Source organism: Camelus dromedarius, chromosome 22 (genome assembly GCF_036321535.1).
Source record: "Camelus dromedarius isolate mCamDro1 chromosome 22, mCamDro1.pat, whole genome shotgun sequence".
Classification (NCBI taxonomy): domain Eukaryota; kingdom Metazoa; phylum Chordata; class Mammalia; order Artiodactyla; family Camelidae; genus Camelus; species Camelus dromedarius.
Genome location: NC_087457.1, coordinates 14,534,390 through 14,557,127, shown reverse-complemented (window position 1 = coordinate 14,557,127; position 22,738 = coordinate 14,534,390). Strand labels below are relative to the sequence as shown.

At 40.3% G+C, this 22,738-nt stretch overlaps 1 protein-coding gene across 7 annotated transcripts in view; it reads left to right on the top strand.

The window, feature by feature from the left end:
- UNC5D (unc-5 netrin receptor D) overlaps window positions 1–22,738 on the top strand; it is a 494,738-nt gene that overhangs the window by 303,664 nt on the left and 168,336 nt on the right. For all 7 annotated transcript variants that reach the window (XM_031440128.2, XM_031440127.2, XM_031440126.2 and 4 more), the window contains exon 4: window positions 10,887–10,990. In XM_031440128.2, coding sequence (XP_031295988.1) covers window positions 10,887–10,990 — 104 coding nt within the window. The remainder of the gene's footprint in view (window positions 1–10,886; window positions 10,991–22,738) is intronic.

Sequence of the window (22,738 nt, the reverse complement as noted above, 5' to 3'; positions counted from 1 at the left end):
TGCATCTATAGTGTGTCATGTATCAATACTTCATTCCTTTTTAATTGCCAGGTAATATTTTGTTGTATGGATATACTAACATTGTTCGTTTATTAAGATAATTTTAAAGACATTGGGTGCATGTTTAACCACTTTCACTTCTAGTTCTCCATATTCTAACACTGGAAATTATTCTTTAAAACAAAGAAACAAAGCAAAAGCTGTTTAAGAGTAAAGAGACATATAGATGCTTTTTAAATTGGCATTTCCTTAACAATTAGTGGTACTGGCCATTCTAAATATCTTTATTAGCCATTTGTATCTCTTCTTTCGTAAATTATGTTTTCATCCCCTTTGCCATGTTGTTTTAGGCTGTTCACCCTCCTCACTTTGATTTCATAAGTTCCCTTTATATATTAAGGCTGTTAAGCCTCTGCCTATAATTTTGATCATAATGTTTTAGATAAAAACAGTTTTCAATTTTAACAAAACAATATGTGCTGATCATTTCCGTAAGTGTTCTTCAATTTTAGGTTTAGAAAAGTCTTCCCTAACCTAAGATCCAATAAGTATTTTATTACTGCTGTGGTTTTTTAGAAAATGTATTTATTAAGATGGGATTTATTTTGGTATAAAGGAAGACAGAGATCTAACTTTTATTTTTTTCTATAAAAGGATATCCTAATGTGTTTTCACACTTAATTTATACAGCACTTTTATGATACACTGACTTACTCTTTTTATTTGAATATCTTTGAAAAATGTTCTAGTTTAATTCATTCATATATCTGATTTATGACAAGATCACCCTCTTTTAATAATCATGGCTTTATAATAGGATATAATAATATGTGACCTTAGTTAAGCCTTATTATGCACCCAGTGCTCTTAAAAAGATTTTATACACATTAGCATTTATATTCATATAAAAACTATATTTAATAGGAATTATTATCCTCATTTTACAGATGAGGAAACTGAGGCAAAGAGAGAGAAAGATAATTATCAAGTCAAGGGGCTAGCAAGTGGCAGACCGAGAATTCAGATAGATCCCAGCAGACCTCATTTTACTGTGCTTCACTTTATTGCACATAATTGCAGATGCTGTGTTTTTTTTACAAACTGGAAGTTTGTGGCAACCCTGTGTTGAGCAAGTCTATCAGGTGTCATTTTCCAGCAGGATTTTCTCACTTCGTGTCTCTGTGTCATGTTTTGGTAATTCTCACAGTATTTCAAACTTTTTCATTAGTATTATATTATGGTGATCTGTGATGAGAGATCTTTGATGTTGCTATTGTGTTTTGGGGTGCCACGAACCACACCCACTTAAGACAATGAACTTAATTGGTACATGTTGTGTGTGTTTTGACTGCTGCACCAACTAGCTGTCCCCCTCCACCCCCCATCTCTCTCCCTCTCCTTATTCCCCTGAAACACAACAGTACTGGAATTAGGCCAATTAAAAATCCTACTTTGGCCTCTAAATGTTGAAGTAAAAGGAAGAGTTATATATCTCTTGCCTTAAATCAAAAGCTAGAAATTATTAAACTTAGTGAGAAAGGCATGTTGAAAGCTGATGTAGGCCAAAGGGTAGGCTTCTTGCATTAAACAGTTAGCCAAAGTTGTGAATGGAAAGGGAAAGTTCTGAAAGGAAATTGAAAGGGCTACTCTAGTGAACACACAAATGATAAGAAAACAGAATAGCCTTATGACTGATAATGGAGAAAACTGGAGTGGTCTGGATGGAAAATCAAATCAAACACAACATTTCCCTAAGCCAAAACCTAATCCAGAGCAAAATCTTAACTCTCTTCCATTCTGTGAAGGCTGAGTGAGGTGAGGAAGCTGCAGGAGAAAAGTTTGAAGTAGCAGAGGTTGGTTCAAGAGGTTTAAGGAAAGAAGCTGCTTCCATAACGTGAAAGTGCAGAGTGAAGCAGCAAGTGCTGATACAGAAGCCACAGCAAGTTATCCAGGAGATCTAGCAACGATAATTAATGAAGGTGGCTGCACCAAGTAACAGATTTTCCTTGTAGACGAAACAGCCTTCTGTTGGAAGAAGATGTCGGCATCTAGGACTTACATAGCTGGAGAGGAGAAGTCAATGATGCCTGGCTTCAAAGCTTCAAAAGCTAGGCTGACTCTCTTGTTAGGGGCTAGTGCAGCTGGTGACTTTAAGTTGAAGCCAGTACTCGTTTACCATTCCAAAAATCCTACAGGCACTAATAAAAACTATGCCAAATCTACTCTGCCTGTGATCTATATAAACAGAACAAAGCTTGGATAATAGCACGTCTATCTACAACATGGTTTACTGAATATTTTTAGCCCACTGTTGAGATCTACTGCTCAGAAGAAAAGATTCCTTTTGAAATACTATTTCTCATTGACAATGCCCCTGGTCATCCAAGAGCTCTGATGAAGATGCACAAGATTAATGTTGTTTTCATGCCTGCTACCCAGCATCTATTCTCTGTGTATCCCATGGATCAAGGAGTAACTTCAACTTTCAAGTTCTATTATTTAAGAAATGTATTTGTTAAAGCTGCTGCTGCCATAGGTAGGGATTCCTCTGATGGATCTGGGCAAAGTCAATTGAAAACCTTCTGAGAAAGATTCACCATTCTAGATGTCATCAAGAACATTTTTGATTCATGGGAAAAAACCAAAATAGTAACATTAACTCAAATTTGGAAGAAGTTGATTCCAGCCCTCGTGGATGACTTTGAGGGGTTCAAGACTCCAGTGGAGGAAGTAACTGCAGATGTGGTAGAAGTAGCAAGAGAACTAGAATTAGTGGAGCTGGAAGATGTGATTGAATTGCTGCAATCTCATGAGAAAACTTCAGTGGATGAGGAATTGATTCTATGGAGGAGTAAAGAAAGTGGTTTCCTGAGATGGAATCTACTGGTGAAGATGCTATGAAGATGGTTGAAATGACCACAGAGGATTTAAAACATAACATAAACATAAAGCAGCAGCAGGATTTGGGAGGATTGACTTCAATTTTGAAGGAAGTTCTGCTAGGGGTAAAATGCTGTCAAATAGCATTGCAAGCTGCAGAGAAATCATTTAGCAGAAGGCAGAGACAGTCACGGCAGACTTCACTGTTGTCTCATTTTAAGAAATTGCCACAGCCACCCCAGCCTTCAGCAACCACCACCCTAACCAATTAGCAACCATCAGTGTGTAGGCAGGACCCTCCACCAGCAAAAAGATTAAGGTGATGTTAGTATATTTTAGCAATAAAGTATTTTAATTAAGGTTTACACTGTCACTTTAGACATAATGCTATTGCATACTTAATAGGCTTTATTATATTGTAAACATAACTTTTATGTGCAGTGAGAAGCCAGAAACTTCACATGACTCACTTTATCACAGTGGTCTGGAACCCACCCCGCAGTAACTCTGAGGTATGTCTGTTCTCGGGCGCCAGCCCTGACCTTCTTTAGTGATAGGCAGTATTACCCAGTGCGGTGCTGGAACAGAAGACCTAGCAGTTAAAATTTTTACCATTAGTGATCATGCATGTTTAAGATGTATTTTGCATTTCTCTTTCCATTGTTTTTTGGATAATTACTTGAATGTTTTAACTATGTTACAAAAAATATTTGTATTCTAAAATTTTGAGTGGTTTTTGTTATTCACTGCTAGATTTCTTCTTTTAAACCACAACTCAAATATGTAATTCATTACTTTGAGTGTCTTTTCTTTCGTTAGTTTATATGAAAAGTAATGTTTTCAGGAAAGACATGTGGCTGCTTTCAATCTCTGGAACCTATTGTCTGAGACTATATTGTTGTCAGTTTGCTCATGAATGATAATTTATTTGGGGATGGGAAATTTGTACCCACGCTTTTTTTTTGCTAAAAAGCGAAAACAAGCAAGAACATAGATTTTGTTACATAATTACTCTCTGGTATTTGCTTATACAGAGAAAAGTTCTAGTTATAGACTGATTTTTGTTTCATTGTCAGTTACTTATTTAAAAAATTTTTTGAGCGTTATTGAGAAGATATATTTGACAAAGATCATTGTGTAACTTTAAGGTGCACAATGTGATGATTTGATATATATTTATATTGTGAAATGATTACCACACTAATGTTAACATATCCATTACCTCACAGTTTTATATATGTGTATATATATAGTAGTGAGAACATTTACAATTTACTCTCAATAAATTTCAAGTATACAATACAGTACTGTTACCTATGTTCATTGTGCTGTGTGTTAGCTCCTCAGCACTTACTCATCTTAAAACTTAAAGTTTTATCCTTTGACCACCATCTCCCATTTCACTTACCCCTCAACCCCTGGCAACCAGCAATCTACTCCTTGTTTCTCTGAGTTCAGCTTTTTTAGATTCCACATATGTGGACTCATACATTATATGGTTCACATATATGAGACCATGCAATATTTGTCTGTCTTTGTCTGATTTATTTCACTTAGCATAGTGTGTGTATCATATTTTCTTTATTATTCATCCATCTATGAATGGGTTATTTTCATATCTCTGTGAGTAATGCTGCAGTGAACATGGGGGTATAGCTCTCTCTTCTAGATAGTGACTTTGTTGCCTTTGGATATATACCCTGGAATGAGATCTTTGGATCATATGGTATTTATAGTTTTAACTTTTTAGGGACTTACATACTGCTTTCCATAGTGGCTGCATCAATTTACATTCCCACCAACAGTGCACTAGAATTCCCTTTTCACTACATCCTCATCAAAACTCATTTCTTTTCCTTTTGATATTGGCCATTTTAACAGGAATGAGGTGATATCTCACTGTGGATTTGATTTGCGTTTCTCTGATGATTAGTGATGTTGAACACCTTGTCATGTACTTATTGGCCATTTGTATATCTTCTTTGGAAAATGTCTATTCAGGTACTTTGCTCATTTTTAAAATTGGATTGTATGGTTTTTTGCTAAGTTCTTTACATATTTTGGATATTAACACTGTATCAGTTATATGGCTTGAATATATTTTCTCCCTTTCGTTAGGTTGCCTTTCACTTTGTTGATCATTTCTTTTGCTATGCAGAGAGTTTTTAATTTGATATAGTCCTTCTTGTTAATTTTTTCTTCTATTTCTTGTGCTTTTGGTGTCATATCCAAAAAATCGTTGTCAAGACTATTGTCGAGTTTTTTTCCCTGTCTTGTCCTCTGGGAGTTTTTTAGTTTCAGGTTTTACATTTAAATCTTTAAGCTATTAAGTTAACTTTTGTAATTGATGTAAGAGAGGGGTTCTTCTTTCACATTTAATTCTTTTGTATGTGCATATATCCAGGTTTTCCAGCACCATTTATTGAAGAGACTATCCTTTCCTCATTTAGTATAGGTGTATTCCTTGTCAAATATTAGTTGGCCATATATTTGAGGGTTTATTTCTGGACTGTTGATTCTGTTTCATTGATCAATTTCTGTTTTTATGCCATAATCTGTTTTGATTACTGTAGCTTTGTAGTATGGTTTGAAGTCAGGAAATGTGATGCCTCCAGCTCTGTTCTTAAGATTGTTTTGATTCTTCAGGGTCTTTTGTGGTTCTATCTTAAGTTTAGGGTTTTTATTCTATTTCTGTGAAAAATGACATTGATATTTTAATAGAGAATGCTTTGACTTTATGGATGGCTTTGGGTAATGTGGACATTTTGACAATATTCTTTCAACCTTTGAAAATTTTAGTTACTTATGTTCATTTAGTTTAAAATACTTGTAAAATTATTTTTACAATGTTATTAATTTTGTTAAAATTCAAAATTTCCACTGTGATATATCTAGGAACTATTTTTTTTCTTTCCAAAGTTTTGTTGCCTTGTATCCAGAGAGCTCTTTTGCAAACTCAAGTTTTTTTTCCCCCAGCTCAGAGAAGAATTACTGTTATTAAATTATCATCTATTTTCTTTAATCTTATTGCCTCCTTCTAAACTTCCTATTATATTTAAATTATATTTCTCTATCTCAATATTATCTCTTGTTATTTATTTCATCCTTTTTATGGCAAATTCATTGTCATTTTATCCTTTTCCTCTTAGCTCATTTATTCAACTTACAGTTATTAAGAATCTTCCCTGAATTAGATGTTCAGTAGGCACTGGGAGTATAAGGGTGAACATCTCAGACCTAAAACCCACATTCATTGAAGTGATGGTCCAGTGAGGAAAACACATATGGAGTAAGCAATGATTAGAGCCCTACTAGAGGACATTTCTTAAACTAGGTTTTCTGGTTACCAAACTATTGCCTCCTATCTCTCAAACCACTGGCCTGTAATTTGTGAACCTGGGGCTGGGACTCCCTTGCCAGATCCTGGCTCCCTGTGAGGTCCTAATAGGGGCACAGAGGAGACTGGACAGAGAAGGAGGGAGGAAGGCTACTTCTTTCTGTTCATTTTCTGTCTCTGTCAACATCACCCCAGCAGAGTTTCTTCATCTTGGAAGTGGCAGTTGCTTATTGTTTCCAGTTTATTTTTTTAACTACTTCCAGAACCAGCTATATTATGCTCCTTACCCTCCACTACCCCACCATGAGACCCAGCACCAGTCTGCTGGGTGGTCCTTCAGAGGTCTAGGTCTTGACTCCTTGGGTCCCTGTTCCAAGTTCCTGAGGTGCCAGCACCAACATCCAGTGCCCTCTCCTTGGAGAGTTGAGCCCTCTCTAAGCTTCAGAGGTCTATAACCTAACTTCTTCCCTTTCCCTAGGGTGGGACCAACTCCTAACGGTTCCCCTTTTTGCCTTTTTAGTCCTTCATTTTTTACACTAATATTTTCTGTTGAGACAACTGATATGCTTTCTGTTTTCCTGCCTGGATCCTGACTGATAGATCTGTCTTCTGTTTCGCTAGTTCAGTTAGCAGCAGTACTCAGATGCTGTTTACCGTCTCCATGATACATATATATATATATATATTTCTAATTCAGCAGTTACACTTTTTTTCCCTGCATAGTGGCAGTTTTCTTGATCTCAGATGTTATCCTATTTATAAATCTCTACTCTAGATTCTCAGTTGCTATTTCCTTTTCATTTTAAAGAACTTAAATTGGAAGTTATCTAAAAATGCCTCTCGTTTCTAGTCTTAGAGGAAGCCATTTAATTTCAGTTCTATGGTTTGTCTCCTTCATTTGTGGTATAATTCTTTTTTATATGGCTGGGGATGTTCTTCCTACTATTAGAAGTTACACAGATTCCTATATGAATCTTTCAAGCCTTAGAACTAACATAGGTATTCAAAGTATTTAGTTTGACAATTCAGAAATGAATTAGGTTGGGCGACCTAGGGTGAGAATCATAGGTAGAACTGAAAGCATTCTGTTTCTGAGATCTATTTCTGTAATTTTTGTTATATTCAGTAGCTAGCTGGAATTTTGTTATTTTTTTATTTTTATTTTTTTGGTGGTGGAGGTAATTAGGTTTATTTGTTTATTTTTAGAGGAGGTACTGGGAATTGAACCCAGGACCTCATGCATGCTAAGCATGTGCTCTGCCGCTCGAGCTATATCTCCTCCCCCAGCTAGCTGGAATTTACCTGGTATGTCTGCCCTCCTTGGGAGTCAAATGCCAGTCTCCCTGCATCAGTATTAGGCATAGGCAGGGACTCGGTGATACTTGGGTTTCTCACTTGGTCTGATATCTGGTGTGTGGCTGGCTGCCTGTTACGCGTTGGACCCAAATATATGACACCCTCGTTGTTGTCTGACCCCCTACGCCACTGCCTTTAATCTATGATCTTTGCATCTCTGCATTTAGAAGTGTCTGTATACTTCTTATCGGAAGCCTTCCAGTGAATGTGTATGTCAATTGGGAACATCAAGAGGTTGTGTGGATCCTTTCTTCAGTCTGATCCTGATTGGATGAGACCTGCTAGAAATTTCGCAGTTTCTTTTTCATAGGCAATACCCTTTCCTACATCCTAGTAATAATGTGCAATGCAGGGTTTTCCTTCTTTATGTACATGCTTGCTTAGCTAATTCATTAAGCAGGTGGGAGTGGGGAGGAAAGATGTCTTCGCTCTGGTTGTGTTCTCATCTGCCAGTGCAGTTACTGTAGGGGAGGGTGGAGGTACCTGTAAACTATGCATTTTGTTACTTTTTCCACTTCTAGAACAAAGAAACAGAAGATAAAATAGAAATAGTAAAAGATAAAATAGAAACTCCCGCTGTTCGTTTTCTGTGCTTCATCGGGTTGTATGCAGATTATTTGCCGTTCTCAAAACTGCAGTCATCATGCAGCAGCTGAATAAGACTTCCTTTTGAAAACAAAGCAATCAAAGAAAAGGAAAAAAAATGGCAAACAAAATTCGCCACAAAACACAACCCTTTCTGTTCGTTAGCAAACTGATGTGTCACGGAAGAGTCGCTCACACTCCACAATCGACTGATTTCAATATAGAGCCATCCTCCTTACAGTTTCAGTTACCCATGGTCAACTTAAGTCTGAAAATAGTAAATGACAAATCCCATAAATAAATAATTCATACATTTTCAACCACATGCCATTCTGAGTAGCATGAAGCAAGCTCATGCCATCCAGCTCCGTCCTGCCCAGGATGTGAATCGCCCTTTGTCCAACATACCCTGCCCATTCACCTCTTAGAGTCATCTCAGTTACCAGATTGACTGTCATGGTATCTCAGTACTTGTGTTCAAGTCACCCTTATTTAAAGTAATAATGGCCCCAAAGTGCACATGATGCTGGCCATTCAGATGTGCCAGAGAGATGCTGTGAAGTGCTTTCTTTAAGTGGAAAAGTGAACGTTCTTGACTTAATAAGGAAAGAAAAAAACTGCACGATGAGGTTACTAAGATCAGCAATAAGAATGAATTCTATCTGAAATTCTGACAAAGGAAAAAGAAATGCATGCTAGCTTTGCTGTCATACCTTAAACTTCAAAAGTTACAGCCACGTACATGATAAATGCTTAGTTGAGATGGAAAAACATTCAATTTGTATGATAAGAGATTTTGAGAGAGAGACTCCATTCATGTAACTTTTATTACAGCATATTGTTGTAGGTGTTCTATTGTATTATAAGTATTGTTGATCTCTTACTGTGCCTAATTTATAAATTGAACTTTAACACTATCATCACAGGTGTGTTATGTACCAGGAAAAAACATCATATACATAGGGTTTGGGATTATCTGTGGTTTCAGGCATCCGTGGGGGTCCTTGGAATACACGCCCAGGGATAAGGGGGCTTTGCTGTAGTCCTGATGAAGAAATCAGTCATACGTAAAGGGGATTTTCGTCTCAAAGATCCCTTACGGGAAAACAAAGGAGAATTTGTGGTCAAGTTGTGCGGGAAACATGAGATCTTTCATTCTGGGGAAACTGCATTTTCCTTCATTCATGGTTTTGTCATCAATTATGTGAACTTTCTCACACCTGGCGTCGGAAATTCTGAATCATAAAGGCAGTGGCAGTTTTTGGATCTCGAGTAGAAGAAGAAAGATGGCTTTACAGTCTGTGGGACAGCAGAGAAATGAGGAGCTGAACCTGCCATCTGCCCACAGCACGAGTCCTTTTGAGATCCTTTGCGCCACGTACACTCACGGAGATCTCTGAACATACAGCACGACTGACAGAAGCCGTCGGTGGCCTCCAGGAGGGAATACGTTAAGAGTAAAATGCAGAGGAGTGAACATGTGGATTGCTGTGCTTGTTACTCATGGAGCATGTTTGACTTGCTAAAAGCACGTTTAATGTATTTATACAATTTATAAAGATGTAACTGATTCTGAAGCGCTGCTCTTTACAGAGAGCATATTTCATGTGATTGTAAGCACTAAAGAAAATTAAATCAATAAATCCACAGCCTGTAATTTGAGATGCTCAAGTGTAGAAAAATACATTGTCAGGAAGGGAGAAGGGAGGTCTTGAGGAAGACTTATAAAACTGTCTCTGTGCTACCATCCCAGGCTTTCAAGTGACAGTGGGAATTAAACTTGTGCCGTAAAATGATCAGTGTTGTTATGACACCTCAAAAGAAGTAAAGGGCAACTCCCACTCTTTTTAATGGAGCGTATGCTTAAGTGGAAAGTCAGACAAATGAAGCTCTTCCTCTCTTTTTGAACCATCCCTGTGTTCTTTTCCCCGAGAAAGCTTGGCTGGTTATCCGTCCGAGACTGGAGGCCTGGAATGTTGTTGGATTTTTTTCCCCATCACTGGCATCGATGCTCTATGTGACCACTGGCCGGCCAAGTAACCTCCCTAAGTGTCCCCCTTCCATGTGTAAAAGGCTAATCATGCAGCTTGTTTGCAAAGCATCTGGAGCCTTCCATGAGGGCACTACACTACACATTGCTGTTTGACTGGAGGACATTGTGTTTTAATTATATGTTTGGTTGGATAGGTTATAGATTTTTGTTGTGGTTGAATGTTGCCTCTTTTCCCTGGTTACAAATAAAAAACTAATAGGTAATCTCACTGTATTACCATCCTCTAGAGCTCCCTAGAGGGTTAAGGGAATGGCAGAGGTTACAGATTAATAATGCATTCTTTAGTTAATAAAAAAAATCACATGCATCTCCACTGCATAATAGCTGTGGATAGCAATTTATTAGGCCAAGTGTTTTATCAGATGCTAAGGAGATCATACTGGCAAAAACTCATGAAATAGTAAGTTTTTTTCCCCTGCCTCCCTCCCCGCCAGTAAATCTTTTATCCTTCACATCAGTATGGAAAGTGAGGAACAGTTTCATTAAGGTTTATTTCAAGTATATTTGTGAGTATTCAGGAAGGTGATTCTCGGATTCTGGAGTGACTTTGTGTGTGTGTGTGTGTGTGTGTGTCTCTAAGTGGTGGCATGAAGCTCACTGTCTTATTATATTTGGAGCAAATGTGGATCATACTGGCCCTAGGGCAAAGTGTCATGTCTTCATGTATCTTTGCAGATTTACGGAAGAACTTTGAGCAAGATCCTCAGGGAAGAGAGGTTCCCATTGAAGGCATGATCGTGCTGCACTGCCGTCCGCCCGAGGGCGTTCCTGCTGCCGAGGTAAGACCAGCCCTTTCCCCAGAGGGACAGTGGCTGAGCGCTGTGTGCTCCCAGGTGACTAAGGGAGCCTGGGTCTGGCCTTGTTGATGTCTGGACCCAACTGCTTAAAGATGGTGCAGAAATGGTGTTGGAAGTGAGTTGGAAGAGGAGATTGTCTCTCGCAGACTTCCTAGTCAACACAAGCTCTTGATAGGCAGCTCGGGTAGGATTTGTTACGGGCTCTTGGTTTTGGGGACCTCAGTCATGCAGGCGGCATCCTCTGTCCTCCGTCCACTGCCTTGGACATTCTGCTGTGTGCGTTGGCTTCTGGATCAATCTGATCGGCAAAGTCACATAACAAAGTGCACAGGGAAGGAGGGCAGGCCCTGGTGCCAAGTTTCACTGGTGTTTGTACTTACTTGCTCTTCGTTTGCTTATGGAACAAACATGCCTTGAGCATTTATTATGTTTCGGACACTGCGCTGCTTTGGGGGATGTGAAGTGTGAAGTCACAGGTCTCTGAATAGCTAGCCCTCCTTCATTCACAGGGAGGCGCCAGGAATCCAGAGTCATGACGGTTTTTGTTCCTTGCTTGTTTCCTAGAAACCTCTATCACAGTTAGAATGTAATTGTCAGTAATCAGAGTAAGACAGATACCATGTGGTACCACTTATATGTGGAATCTAAAAAAAAAAGAAAAATAGAAATAAACTTACAAACTGGAAACAGACTCACAGACATAGAAAACAAACTATGGTTACCAAAGGGGGAAAGGGTAGGGGAAGGATAAATTAAGTGTTTAAAATTAACATACACACACATATATATTATATATAAATTAGATAAACAACTAGGACCTAAGGAAAAAGAAAAAAATGAAAAATACAACATCGTGAGAAAAATTGACAAATCAATTTAACAACAAAGTTATCCAAAAAGCTTTAATTAGATTAGGGGTTGATATTATGTAAAGAACATTTTTTAAACCTTGTTATATTTCAGATGAAATATACTTGCACACTTAAAAGTACGTGTCAAAATTTATTAATGTGATTTGATGATTAAGAGATTGAGAGAAAAAATATATATATAACTGTCAGCAGTAACACACTTTGGTAGTAGGGACAGCTTCCTGAATCTTTCAGTCACTATTTTTTTTCAGACTACCCTCCAACCTTTTTATTTTTATTTATTTATTTATTTGTTTTTCATTTTATTTTTTTCCCCTAATGGAAGAACCGGGGATTGAACCCAGGACCTCCTGCACATCAAGCATACACTCTACTACTGAGCTGTACCCGCCACCTTCTTTCAATGACTTTTGAATGAGGTTCTGATAGACCAGTGCTACAGTTGTTAAGGCAGCGTAGCAGGGAACTCAGAAGTACAAGAATACTTGGTACAATCCTGAATTTATAAAACTAGGCTTGAGTCACAGTAGATCATCCAATTGTGACTCTTCTCTGGGAAGCTGGAAAACTGTCCTTAGAGCCACAGTTTATTTATGGAGGAGTAGAGATATTAAAATCAACAGGAACCTTTAACTCGCAGTTTAACTAAAATTGCTGTGGGATTTTGCAGTTGGAAGAACAGAGGAGTAGCAAGTACCACAGGGAACAAGAAACCGACCGCACTGGCACATTTAGGCAGGAGGCTTGCTGGGTGGCCACTATTCAAAGCGCAAGTGATTCCCGAAATGAAGTAAACGGGCTTGAAAATTAAAGTGAACATTCATGCATGATGTGAAATGATTAGAAAGGAAAATGCTTATTTTTGGATTTTTATTGAATGTGAAGCAAAAAGATGCTTGCTCTCCTTTGGCCGCCACCTTGTTCCGTGCAGAGTGTGTCCTGGGTTCCCAAGCAGGGGGACAGACAGCAGGGTGTTAAATGCTCAGGTGAACGTGTCAGTCCTGTTTAGGACACCCCATGTGCTCCTGGGATCCTAACTTGGGTATCAGCAGTTTTCTGTAGCCACCCCATCTCTCTAAATCCCGACTTACAAATATTTCATGCATCAGAATGTCCCGCCTGTTTCATGCTTGCTGTGTGTACAGCCCAGTTTCCTTCCAAGCCCGTGCTGGGTCACTCCATCAATTTCAGCAGCCTCTGAGAGGTGTGAAGAAGGAACGAAGGTCATGGTTTTATTAGGTGTCCTGTGGGAACTTAACATTCTCTAGATGTCTAGAAATCAATTTTTACAGCTGGAAGAGAATTTAGGTATCTACCTGGCACAGCCTTTACATTTTAGAGGCAAGAAAACTGACACTCAGATCAATGACCTGCCGAAGGTCTTACACCCATTTAAGGGATAACTCTGTTCGATCTTCCAAAAGTTCCTCAGAGCATTCGAAGTTAAAGTCTATTTTATTTTGATGCTTTATGTGGTCCATAATAATCTAGGCTGCTGTTGCCTCTGACCACCTCTTCTGCTGCTCAGTTTCCGACCCTGCTCTAGCCACACTGGCCTCCTCGCTCGTTTTCAGGTTCACCAGCCATGCACCTACCTCAGGGCCTTTGCACATGCTGGCCCCGCTGCTGAAACACTCTTCCCGAGCTCTTACATTGCCTCATCCCTTCCTTCAGGGCTTGTTCAAATATCACCTGCTCAGTGAGGCCTGCTTGGGGTACTCTGATGAAAATGTCACTCCCCTCCCCTATACATACACTTTCAAGCCCCTTTCTCTACTTTGCATTAACTCCATAGCTCTTATCACAAACATACTGTAGTTATTTGGCTTATTTTCTGTCTACTCTACTGGAATTTAAGCTCCATGAGGGAAATTTTGTTTAACTTTTTATTGCTTTATCACCAGAATGTAAAACAGTGCTTCTTGCTTCCAGGCACTGAATAAATGTTTGTTGAATGTGAATGAAAGGTAATTTCCTGAACGTTCCTGAATATTTGAGGTTATACTAGGACTAGCCCCAGACAAAAACTATAAAATCCACTAGACTCTTTTTGTTTTTTTCTCCCATTCTGGGTACTAGAAAATGAATAAGACATTCTCCATCTGCTCTTTGAAGACATAAGTGAAAATAAAGAACAAAGGAGAGAAGAGTAAAGAAGACACAGTCTCGGAAGGTCACAGCTACGGGGGAAGATATATCATGGTGAATGAATGCCTCATGAGTGTGTACACATGCATGCCCACACTCACACCAAAGCATCTTCCCAGAGATGGCAGGGATTTAGGAATTAGAAGGACTCGGAGGCTCTTCAGGGCCATGGTTGGTAGGGAGGATTCCCGTTGGAGAACAGGTGAGCCTCTAGGAAGTTAGCAGCATTCCTAGCTGTGCTTGGGGAAGGCTGAACTTGGGCTGAAGCTCAGAAGCACATTGCTGGACGTTCCTCCACTTTCTTGCTCCAGCTCTCTGTTCTTGAAGGCAAATGCATGGTGCCTGTGGACTCAATTCACTTTCCATCTTTATTTGCATCCGATGGGCTTCCCAGCTGTAACCCCAAAAGCAGAACAGGATGTGAAAAACTTCCAGTAGCCACACACAGTGATGTCAGTGAAACAAATATTTGGGAGCGTTGTCGATCAGGAGAGGAGGGAACACAATACAGACCTATCAGTAAGAAAGTGTATTTTCTTTTCTGGTACCTTCCCTCCCTCCAGATTTCCACACTGTAGGCGTACACTTGCTCTAGAAGTCTCCTGAGACTGCTGTGACAAACTGCTACTTACTGGGTGGCTGAAAACAGCAAAGTGGATTCTCTCACAGTTCTGGAGGCTAGAAGTCTGAAATCGGGGTGCAGGCAGGGCTAGTTTTCCTGGAGACTCTGGGAAAGCATCTGTTCCATGCTTCTCTCTTAGTGGTTCCTGGCAGTCTTTGATGTCCTTGGCTTGTGGACACGTCACTCCAGTCTCTGCCTCTGTCTTCACGTGGTGTTCTTCTCTCTGTATCTCTGTGTGTCTGAACTTCCCTCTTATAAGGACACAAGTCATTATATTGGGGCCAATTTCAATCCAGTAAGCCCTTACGTTAAGAGTCTGGGTCACAGTACACCTGCAGTGACCCTGTTTCCAAATAAGGTCACGTGCACAGGTTACATGTGGGCATGAAATTGGGGCGGAGGGTGCTCTTGAACTCAGTACCCTTCCCATTCTCCATGATTTGATATCATATCACTCTTACTTTTAATCATGTAGGTGTTATTAGGAATAAATTTCAGAGCCAGACTGGCTAAAAGTAAGTAGTGGGCCATTTCAAGAAGCAGCTGGGCTGCAGGATGGTTTAACACAGAAATTCTGAGCTGAGAGCAGGGAGCAGGGGAACCTTTGTTTTCTACATTTTGTATTATAGATGAACAGGGAGTGTGTTTCAGCTCCTCTGTGGGTTAATGGCTATTATGGGGCCCAAACAAGCTTTTATAGCGTCATCTTAAGGTGGGAGATTATCCTGGTTCCAAATACTTGAGTTACTTTGAAATTTCACTTATTTATGAGTTGGATGCTGCCTCTATCTGTGCACCAATATTTACAGCTCTTTTGGTTTCAGCACTAGCTTACACAGTGGTTATCGCCACCATTATCTGTGTTTTCGTTGAAGGGGAGGTAGAAAGGTGAGAGATACACAGATAGGGAAGGAAAGTGAAAATGTTCATACCTTCCCCTGTCGGGGTCTCCCAGGGTGGAGATGTCTGCCAGTGCCTGTCATGGGGTCTTCAGATCTCAAGGAGAGTGTTTTTGTGCTCACTGATTCATAGTCATGCGAAGATTGTAGAGTTAATGACTCTTCAGTGTGGCAATAACTGGGAACTGTGCTTGGAAATTGATCAGTATTGTAATTGTCACTGTGAAATATTATCAGTCAGAGTTACCTTCCCTGAGCAGGCTGTTTTCCACTCTCTCCACCTTCCTGCCCACCTACTGTGGGCCCCAAAGGGGTCATCCCTGGAAGGGATTTTCAGGGTCACTGATACATCAGCTGGCTTTGTTCTGCAGTGGCATAAGGGGTCTTCTCCTTGACACATTGAGAGGAACCTGGAGGGCAAGTCTCGTCTTCACAAGACATAAACAATCGTCTTCTCTCTGCAAGGTAGAACTTTCTTGGCAACGAACTCATCTCTATGATCAGAGAAGGTGGTTTGTGTAAGAATAGAAAGAGCTACCATTTATGGGGTGTCTCCATGTGCCAGGCACTGTGTTGCATAGTTGCCCCCCCCGCAATATTATTTCATTTAATTAGCAGAAGACTGCTATGAGATGCTAGAAAGCTATCAGTATTTTCATGTCCATCTTACAAGAACTTGTCCAGACTCTGAGATCACCAGGAAGCCAAGCTAACCTTAAAGCTCAGATCTTTCCTTTCTCTAATAGTTTTTGTTTCCTTGCAGTGAGACTGTGGGTTTGATTACTTTTCCCCAAAGCCTTTTTGAAGCTTGGGAGCCCCTAGGCCAGTGGTAGCGTATCTGCTCTCTCTGTTGCATGTTACTTCTCCTTTAGAATTAGAGTTTTTTTTTTTTAATTAAAATCTCTCCTAGCTAATATGCTAATCCTAAATCTGCTATAAATTCTGTGTTTCTTTGTTTGAAATAGATAATCCAGTGATAAAACCAAGGACAGAACACTGAGAGAGTAGAGGTTTGGGGGACTGAGGGTAACAGGGAGCCTGGAGCAGAGCATCCCTGGAGCCCCTGTGTTCCCAAGGGGCCAGGAGCCTGGGTTGGATGCTATTGTAGGAAACAGGAGGTACTGAATGTCTAAAATTAGAGGGAGGAGGCCTTAGAGGGGAAAAAAGAGGGCATAGGAAAGGGGAGATGAGAGGTCAAGGTAATCTCTACCCTCATTACAATTTTTCCTACATTTGGTCATGGCCCCAACAGATCTCATTGTCATGAAGGGCTCTGGATATATTCTGATAAGTGTGTACTGATACCGAAATCATAGGGGTCTCTCCTGGGATACAGCAGTGGGATCTGGAAATAGTAGAAGGAGAACTGAGGATTGTTCCTATAGCACTGGAGGGAGAAAGAATGAACTTTGGAGTCAAACGAACTTGGATTTGACCCTGACTAGCATTTCCTGATGCTGTGACCTGCAGGAACACCACCCACCTTGAACCTCGGAGTCCTTAGTTGCTCTGCCTCCCCAGTCTGCCTGTTGTTCTTGCGTTTCAAGTTCCTCAAAGGACAGAGGCACCAAGACGCTTCCTGCCTTCCTCTCTTACAATCTGGCACATGGAGGAAGTAACTGGTTGTTTACAGAAGCTAGTGACTGTCAGTGTTCACCTTCCTTACCCCATGGAAGATTCTTATGAATGGTATTATTGTTACCAAAAACACTTTTCAAAAAAATGGTATATGAACTTGAAGATTCTCACCAGACTTACTTAGACACTGGTTTCGATGAAATAATTGGTCCTACAGTTTTTTCCGAAATACCTGAAGTGTGAACAGATGATAATTTAAGCTTTTCTAAATGCCGTGAGCTCATCCTCTCACCAGATGTATGAGGATGTATTTGTCACTACACTTGCTTTTACCCTTTACCTTGGGGCAATTCACCGAAGGTGGCAACTTTAGTGTTTGACACTGTTGTTTAGTTTAGCTGAAACCAATTTGCTCTTTTCAAAACAATTCATTATTCCACACTGCACTTTTTCATACTCCCCAATTAAATGGAAAATCTATCTTTCATAAAAGTTAGAAGTTATGTCCAATGAAAATCCAACATTTTAATGGTTTTCCACAGATAAAACTTGTAGAGATCTCAATAAACCCTGATTTACTGATGGTGGTTGTAAAATGGTTATTGCTGTTAATAAAGCCTGTAAATCTTAACAGGTTATATTTGCCTTGGACAGTAAAACTTGCCATAAAGACTTAGTGTCGAAGGCTAATTCTGCTCACATCAAGGTAAACAGCCTCCTCAAAATAATTCAGTGTCTGAGAATTAAGGCCAAAGCCCAGCAACTAAGTGATCCTAGCCTTGAGCCCCTGCCTGCTTGGCAGTCTTCTTGTGTTTTTTCTCACCAAGAAGTCAAGACAGTGCTGGATTTAGGAAGCTCAGGAAGGTCTAGAGCCTTGGTCACTGCAGTGTGAGCTTGGAGAAGGTTCCCTTCTTTCTGCTGGCCACCAAGTGACATTGACTGATCACTAGGTCAGAATGCTTGTATAACAAGGAGAGGTTCCAGGAGCGGAATGAAAGAATGGGTTATCTGTTCTATAAAGTGTGCGGAGTCACACAAATGTTAGAGGCCAAATTATTAGGGGTGGGTGGAGGGGAGTTTAGGGGAAAGAGATCATTCTCCTTGCAGATGCCCATGTGGAAATCAAGGTTTTCTTAAGAAGCTCTGTTAATCTTGGTAGACTTGGTAGACATCTGTCATGTTTTCTAATGTTGAGGCAATTTCTTTTTAAGTCTTAAGTCCCTACAGTGAAAGCTAAAAAACTGGTGTTCTAGTCGTCTTTGCGATTAGTTCTCATGAGTCAGGTGTTCTCACCCAAAGAGGGTTGGAGAGGTGAGTGACGTTAGATGGTCCTTGAATGGAAATCCTTCTCAAGAGGAAGGTGGCGGAGATGCCCAGCTCTTAGGGGCAGCCAGGAGAACTGGCATCTCTCCCAAGTCTCATGGTTATGAGCTGTGTCATTGTCATGTTTTTTTTTGAACTGTGAGGGTGTCGCCAAGTGACCCTCCCTTTCCCTCTAGTGTGGCTGGATGTTGTCCCTGGCTACTTGGCAGCCTGGTCTAGCTCTTTGACCCTCCTGGAGGTTCTAGGCACTGCTAATATTCTTTAATAAAGTCCTTCCCTTCATAAACAAACCAGTGCAGAGTTTGTTGCTTGCAATCAAGAATTGAGTGTTACAGTGATGTGCCCTGTCTTACTACTTCAAGGATGCCTTTGACCAACATCTGCACGTGGCCATTGGGACAAAGCAAGTCACTCTAAGCTAAAGGCTGTTTGTGGACTGCTGATCTCTTTCTCTTTAAAATAAGGAGACTAGGAAACTCCTAAGACCCCTTTTCTTATCTCTAATTATTCCTCTTGTATAAACAGTAGACTCTGCATACTGTCCGACTTGTTTTAATCATTCTGCCTAGACTGGTGCCAGACAGTTTTCAAGTGAGAAGCCCTGTCCCCTTCTCCCCTGTGAGGGTATTCTTAATGAAAGTTTCATTTGTTTCAAATGTGTTCATTGCCTTAAAACCCAGGAGAGACTCTTATGACACTGAACTGTTTAATACAAGAATCACTAGGCTATTGTGTTTAACCTCAGTCAAACAGACTATGAAATGAAGAGTTTATTTAAAAACTAAGACTCTTAATAATCCACTAGAGAGATGTGGAGATGCCCAAGTTCTGAAGCAGTGGACCTCAGGTATAAATAATTAATCTGACTTGGTGCAGCCAAAGCCGAAAGATTGTCTCATAGTCCCCATAAACTTTGCTTTGAGGAGACCGACAATGAGGACCTTTGCAGAAAGCGACATTTGATTGGAATGTATAATATTGTAATAGAAACCTAATGGACTCTTAAGAAAAGGGAATGTTGAATTGGTTAAATACTAGTAATTAAGTGCCAGTAAATTACTTCTCTAAAAACATCCCTGCAAAAAAGAAATTTGCTATCATAAGAGAGATGGGAAAATGAGGTTAATATAAGTTACTTAAAAAGTGAATGTCTACAGCCCAAGTACCCTCATCGTTAATACTGATCCTTAAGTAAATCTTATTAATGGACTGAATTTTACCACATCATTATCTGGGAAGCTCTGTGTCCTTACTGAGGAAGAAAACGGTGGAAGTCATCTAAAGCTCCTAATTTGTATTTTTTTTCCTCTTCTATATTCCTGGAGGTTGAGGTGGGGGGTAAAACATGGAGGAATGAATTACAGTTTTCAAAGCCAAGGGTAGAGGCCCAAGATGAGATGATAAAGGTTGTTTAGTTACTGGTCTTTCCTCCCTCTTCCTTTTCCCTGCATTCTGCTAGGTCAGCTCCACACGCGTAGCCTTCTTTCTTTCCAAGTGCTTCTCTCTGCCTGTATTATTTACAGTCCTGTCCCTGTGTCCTCCCCATTTCCCTTTGTCTGGGTTGTCCTTGACATCCACCATCTACCTGTAGTTGTCACAGTCTGGGAGGGTCTGTTTTAACCCATCCAGTCCTTCACTTCTTCCCTGGCCATCTCAGCTGACACTGACTTTTCTTTCTTAGAAATACTTAATTTAGTTGGTGCGGACTGCTCAAGTAAGGACAACATTTTCTTCCTCCTGCTAATCACTTTTATATCATAATGCTTTTAATTTTAAAATTGATGTATAGTTGCTGTACAATATTATGTAAGTTACAGGTGTACAATAGAGTGATTCACAATGTTTAAAGGTTATACTCCATTTATAGTTACTGTAAAATGTAGGCTGTATTCCCTGTGTTGTGCGATACATCCTGTAGCTTCCTTTGTACCTAACAGTTAATATGTCTTACTCCCCTATCCCTGTGTTATAGCATAATGCTTTGAACATTTTTGTTTGTTTTCTTTCTTTTGTTTTTTCCTACCTCATATATAGCTTCCTATGACCTTATTTCCTCAAGCTATTTCCCTTTAGGATAGGAAATGCAAATTATACCTTTAAGTATCCTTTTCAACCCCACCCCTCCTCCCTCCCTCTTCCCAACCCCCACCTTAGCTGATAACACATAGGCTTTGGGGAATAGTCTGGGAAGCATCTGTGACTTAACAGGTGAATATTTACACAGCCGCTGTTTTGTACACATACAATAAACTTCAATTTAAATGATCACTTTCAAATTTATTAAGACTTTCACATATATTGGCTCATTTGATCCTTAAAGCTACCATTTGTGGGTAGGCAAATATAGCCATATCTCTGTTTTAGAAAATTATTGATTCCATATGTAAATTCCTGGAGAAACTCCTGTATAGGTAGCATTCATTGCATATGCACTCAAGGCCAGGCGCTGTTCCTTGAATCCTCCCAACAGTTTTCTGAGGCAGGAGATAATCATATGCCAGTTGTATAAGTAAGGAAACTGAGGCTCAGATGATTGAGGAGCTTACTGAATAATTAAGCCCATAATTGAATCCAGACATCCTAGCTTCCGAGCCTGTTCTCTTAAACTCGACCTGATGAAGAGGCCTCTTTATTTGTTGCACGTTGCACACTGAGCATGAGCTGAGTAGGAGAGCAACCCTATCCTTACCGCGCCCGCTGTCTTGTTTTGTGGGTATACAGCTGAGAGTGTGGAGGCCAGGTACTGGTTTGTCAACATGTGTGTGCACATGCAAGCCTGCTGCTTTTCTTCCACTCTCTTGTTCTTGTCTCTGATTCCGGGTCTGAGCCTTACTGTTCGTCAGTTACAATGAAACTCCCTCATTTGATAGCATTGGAATCTGCATTATGTTTAAGTTTCAGGGATGGTTTGGCAGAGTTGCTCAGTGCCAGTGACGACTTTGAACAAACTTTGATGTGATGGAGAAACACTGTTGACAAAATGTCTTTATCCTCCTCGCTCTCCTCCCCCTGACTTTTTTTTTTTAAACATCCTTTACTCTTTCCAAATACAGAAATTTCATATTGTGCTTAAGGTTTCTCGAATTGGGAGAAAAAGCAAATGGATCAAGAAGGAAGATGGCTTTGGAGGCAGGGGGAAAAAAGAGAAGGCCAGCAGTCAATCAGGCAATAGTAAACATAGAAGAAAAACACGTCAGAAAAGGAAATGCATGATTTCTAAGTTAACGTAATGAAGGCGTAGAGCTATTTCTCTGTCCTGGGCTGCCGTACACGGTTTAGCAGCAATAAACAGTCTTTATATCTTGAATTATGCAGAAGTAAGAGCAGTCTGGGAGGCCTCTGCTTAAAGACCTGCAGTTCTGTGATTCAGCAGTAACGCTGCATGTGCATGAATCAAGAACTCCGTCCCAGCCCTGCTGAGACAGCATGGATGTTAATGTTCCTATGAAGCACCACGCGCCATCCTGATTCACTTAGCAAATGTCAACCAACTTTGTTTTATAGGGAGAACTTATTAACATAGAAACCACCAACCACTGCAATAACAGCTTCTCCTTGTAGTCCTTTGCCATGATTCCCAAATCCTAATTGCTCTCTATTTAGTCAGTTCGGGGAGAAATGCCACCTTCTCTAATGCCTTTTGCATTTAGTTAACGGTGGGTAACTAAAAGGGACACCAGCATCCTGCTTGCTTTTTCACATAACTGTGAATCAGAGAGAGTGTGCCCATTTCTCCTTCATGGAGTAGGTTAGAGACCTGCAGAATAGGCACCTACCTATAGGTACTATGGAGTTACACCCAGCTGATCTTAGGACAGTTTGGCTTCAGATCAGAATCTGTGGCTGCTCCAAGAATCCTCAATGGCCTCGTTCATGGCTCTGCACAGCCCTCCAGCTGCTCCACTCTATAAAATCTTGAGGAGCTGCTATCTGCCTGTGGTGCCACCTGACTCTCAGCAGTGTAAGTACATTGAGTGAGAGAGCGGCTTAATGAAACTCCTGGAGCTTTGGTTTGTGGAAGCCGCCGCAAACCACACCACGGGTGACAGGCACGTGGCCCTAGCTTAGCCCAGTTCACGTCAGCACACAACTCAGTTTCCCTTGGCTACATCAGTTAAGCTTCCAAGAGAAAACATCCCACATTCAGGGCCGAACAGCTGATAAACCCCTGCTGTGGTGAATTTTGATTTAAATGTAACTGAGTCTCTCATGGCTCTGGCTTAACAGGGATTGGAACTATTCTTTTCATTGTTGTTTCAGTATTGGCTTCCAGATCTGGCTGGCTTTC